The sequence below is a fragment of the Gossypium arboreum genome, chromosome 4, assembly GCF_025698485.1.
Source record: "Gossypium arboreum isolate Shixiya-1 chromosome 4, ASM2569848v2, whole genome shotgun sequence".
Taxonomy (NCBI): Eukaryota; Viridiplantae; Streptophyta; class Magnoliopsida; order Malvales; family Malvaceae; genus Gossypium; species Gossypium arboreum.
Window position 1 is genome coordinate 33,380,415 of NC_069073.1, and position 4,621 is coordinate 33,385,035.

At 41.0% G+C, this 4,621-nt stretch overlaps 1 protein-coding gene across 1 annotated transcript; it reads right to left on the reverse strand.

The window, feature by feature from the left end:
- Window positions 1-1,664: 1,664 nt before the first annotated feature.
- LOC108474249 (uncharacterized) lies at window positions 1,665-2,096 on the reverse strand. The gene has a single exon (XM_017776197.1). It carries the CDS (start codon window positions 2,094-2,096, stop codon window positions 1,665-1,667), a length of 432 nt encoding a protein of 143 aa, XP_017631686.1.
- Between the last annotated feature and the right edge of the window lie 2,525 nt (window positions 2,097-4,621).

Below are 4,621 nucleotides of genomic sequence, written 5' to 3' on the forward strand. Positions count from 1 at the left end.
TCATGGTGGTCTCTACAATCATATGCTTACACTTGTGTGTATGGATGACCACACGAGCAAACACACGCCCATGTGGAATCGATGGTAAGAGTTTTCTGACTTTTTCCAGTTCATTATTGAAACAGTGTGATTACACACCTGTTGCGGTTTTGAGTTAATCTGCGCTCTGATCACTCTTATACCTGAAGAACAATTAATAATCGGTTGATCAGATTTTAACCTATGTTCCAAAAGGAAACAAATGGAGTTTCGAAGTAATCACGATCTTCTTGCCAAAGCCCCAATAGTCACACCCTTGATTCCTAGGGGATGTGTCGATCAACTTGACCACCACCTACATAAAAGACATCACATATTGATATTAGACTTGTACTGAAGTAATAATAATGCCATCCTAATCGCACCATTCTTACCAACACGACTGAGCAGATTGCAAACTAAGGATGTAACACACACATAACCAAGAATAGGGATTAATCTAGAAGGGAAAACAAGAAGTAATCATCACGAAGAGATGTAGTAAGAAGATGATTTAGTCAAAGTGATGAATCAAAACGGGAGGAAAAAGTAGTTGAGGCTTACCTAGCAATATTCGGCCAACACAAAAACACCAAAGTGTGAAATGAGAATCAACCGTCCAACCCAACAAAACACCACACCCTTTGCTAACTGATGGCAAAAAAATAGAAAGGTGGGATAGAGTATTCGGCCAAGACTCAAATGAAAAGAGAAATGTGTAGGGAGAAAGAAAAAGGGAAAGATGAAGGAGAGAAGGTGCACTTAGTTAAGAGGAAAAGTATTGGAGTAAGGAAGAGGAAGAAAGATAGTAGGCTAACCCTAAGGCAGGAATGTTTGGCCAAAGAGGCTTGATGAGAGGAAAAGAGCAAAAGCAACCGATGAACAAAATGTTGGAATGGTTAAAACTTAGGATGACCCCTACCACCAATCTGTCCCATAAGTGAAATGAAAAATGAAACGACCAAAAGCCAAAGGATGGCAATTCGAAACCAAGGGAAAAAACCGAAAGAACGACCAACCTCTAGTAATTGTTCAAAGACTGAACCATGCAAGGAGTCAGAATCTCAATTCAACACACCCTCTTCCACTCCTTTCAAAACTCTTAATATCTCTCCCCTTATCGCTCCTTGAATCCCTCAACCAACTCCCACCTAACCAAATCCCTACCAGCCAAAATCCTCTCCAACACTCCCCTAGAATTCGGCCTCACCCCCTACACTACTCAACACCCCAATTTCAATCCAACTGCAACACTTCCCCAGCATCAGAAGCAAGCAAAATAAAATATACCTTTGTATTGCCAAGCCTCGAACCCCTGATCCCCTAGAGCACTCCACACACCCTTATCCACTAGATAAGTAGTCTTTTTGTGTCATACTTTAATCCCATTTATTTAAGAAACCTACTAACTAAGACCAGGGCTTATTCAAGAAGGAGTAAAATTTTGTTCAAGCTAAGGCTTGAACCCATGACTTCCAGACACTTCCAGAGCAGTAAACCACTAAGGCAAGCATACTACCATGTCACATACACAACAATAATTTTAACATAGATTTCAGGATTTGAGAGATTGGGGTGTTACAATTCTACCCTCTTAAAAGAAAATTTCAGCCTCGAAATTTACCTGATCAAAATAGATGAGGGTATTACTGCTGCATCATCTCCTTGGGTTCCCACGTGGCTTCCTCAAAACTGTGATTACACCATAGTACTTTAACTAGTGGAATAGACTTTCTCTTCAGAACGTTTACATCACGATCTAAAACTTGAACTGGCTCCTCCTCAAAGGTCAGATCTAGCTTAACCTCAATCTCCTTGGTTGAGACAATGTGCTCAAGATTCGAGCGATAATGCCTCAGCATGGAAACATAAAACATGTCATGAATCCAGTCCAACTCTGGAGGTAACTTAAGTTGATAGGCAACCCGTCCTACACGCTTCAATATATGGTACTGCCCAATGAACATAGGGCTTAACTTGCCCTTCCAACCAAATCTCAGTATATTTTTCCACGACGAGACCTTAAGAAAAACTAAGTCTCCTACTAAGTACTCGATCTCTTTACGCTTCAGATCCATATATGACTTCTATCTATTTGATGCTACCTTCAATCGATCCCGAATTAGTTTGACCTTTTTTTCAGTATCAGAAATCAATTTAGGACCCAGAACACGCCGCTCGCCTAACTCAGTCCAACAAGAGGGATTACGACACATACGACCATATAATGTCTTGTAAGATGCCATCTGAATGCCAGACCCGTAGCTATTGTTATACACAAACTCTGCTAGCAGCAAGTAGTCCTCCCAACTACCTCAGAAATCTATTACACAACTTCTTAACATGTCCTCCAGTATCTGAATCACCCTCTCTGACTAACCATCTGTCTGAGGATGGAATGCAGTACTAAAGTCTAATCTTGTACCCAGTGCTTCATGCAGCTTCTTCCAAAACTGAGACGTGAAGCGAGGATATCTGTCAGATATTATAGACATTGTACAGTCGCACTATCTTAGACACATATAGCTTAGCCAATTTCTATAGCGAGTAATCAGTACGAACTGGTATGAAATGGGCAGACTTGGTCAATCGATCCACGATGACCCATACCGCATCCTTTTTAGAAGGCGTTAGGGGTAACCAACTAACGAAGTCCATGGTTACTCTCTCCCATTTCCAAAATGGAATCTTAATTGGCTGAAGCAACCTAGAAGGCAACTGATGTTCTGCTTTAACCTGTTGACAAGTCAGACATTTTCCCATAAAGTCGGTCACATCACGCTTAAGTCCAGGCCACCAATATACCTCACAAAGATCTCCGTATATTTTATTTCCTCCTGGGTGCATAGCATAAAGGCTACTATGCGCCTCTTGCAGTATAGACTACCTTAACTCAGTATCCTTAGGTACACAGACTCTCCCACGGAAACACAGTACCTCTTCGTCATTCAGTCCAAAGTTTGAAGTTCCCCCATTCTCTATCCGTTGGAAACGAGGATCCAGTGACTCATCATCCAACTGTTTACCCTTAAACTGTTTAGTCCATGTCTGTTTAACCTAAAGTTTAGCCAATAGACTACCATCATCGAATAAGCTCAGACGAGTGAAAATCGCTCTCAGATCAATCCACCTAAGCTATCTAAGGTTTAGCTCCTTTTGAGTGAGAAGATACTTGAGACTCTTGTGATCCGTGTAAATGATATATTTCTCACCGTACAAGTAATGCCTCTAAATTTTCAGTGCGAATACCACCGCAGCCAATTCGAAGTCATGCATCTGATAGTTCGCCTCATGCGTCTTAAGCTGGCGAGACGTATATGCTACTACCTTACGCTCTTGCATTAACACAGATTCTAGCCCAATATGTGATACATCACTGTAAACAGTGTATTCTTTCCCAGACTCTAGTTGTATCAAGACAGGTGCCTCAGCTAAAACTTTCTTGAGCTTCTCAAAGCTATCTTACTGTGTGTCAGTCCAAATAAATGGCATGCCTTTACGTAGAAGCTTAGTTAAAGGCGCGGTAATCCGTGAGAACCCCTCAACAAATCTTCGATAATACTTAGCCAGTCACAGAAAACTACGAATTTTTTATACAGTCTTAGGCTGCTTCCAGTCCAAAACAAAATCAATTTTTTGAGGATCAACCCTAATCCCCTCAGCAGATACCACATGACCCAGATAAGTTACTTCGCGCAGCCAGAGTTCACATTTACTGTAATTGGCATACAACTGCTTCTCTCTCAAAATCTGTAGAACCACTCGAAGATGTTCATCACGCTCAACCTCTGTCTTTGAATACACCAGAATATCATTAATGAACACTACTATGAACCAGTCTAGATAGGGCTGGAACACATGGTTCATCAAATCCATGAAAGCCGTTGGTGCATTCGTCAGTCTAAACGACATCACTAGGAACTCGTAATGACCATACTGAGTCCTAAACACCGTCTTATGCACATCAGTCTCCTTGACCCTCAATTGATGATACCTAGATCGAAGATCAACTTTTGAGAAAATCGATACTCTAAGAAACTGGTCGAATAGATCTTCAATCCTCGGTAGAGGGTACTTATTTTTAATCGTTCATTTATTCAAATACCGGTAGTCAATGCACATTTGCATTGATCCATCCTTCTTTTTCACAAAAAAAAAGCGGTGCTCTCTACAAAGACACACTAGAGTAGATGAACCCTCAATCCGATAACTCTTGAATTTAAGCTTTGAGTTCTACAAGCTCCTTCAGTGTCATTCTATAAAGGGCTATGGACACCAGAGCTGTACCTTGTAGTAGCTTAATCCCAAATTCAACTTCACTGTTTAAAGGTAACCCAGGTAGCTTATCGGGAAAGACGTTTGAAAAATCTTTGACTATTCTGATATCCTTAACAGAGGAACCCTTGAATTCAAAAGCACTGATGCAGGCTTGATACGCCTCACAACCCTTACGAACCAACTTCTCAGCTTTAAGTGCAGAAATCACATTACTCAAATAGCTCTGTCATTCCCTAATTACCACTACCTCCTCATCTGTCTCAGCTCTCAATATTACCCTTTTAGTGGCACAGTCCAAACTAACTCGGTGTTTAACTAACCAGTC

Coding starts and splice junctions, on each gene's coding strand:
- LOC108474249 (XM_017776197.1), bottom strand. CDS start 2,096: ATGGATCTGAAGCGTAAAGAGATCGAGTACTTAGTAGGAGACTTAGTT.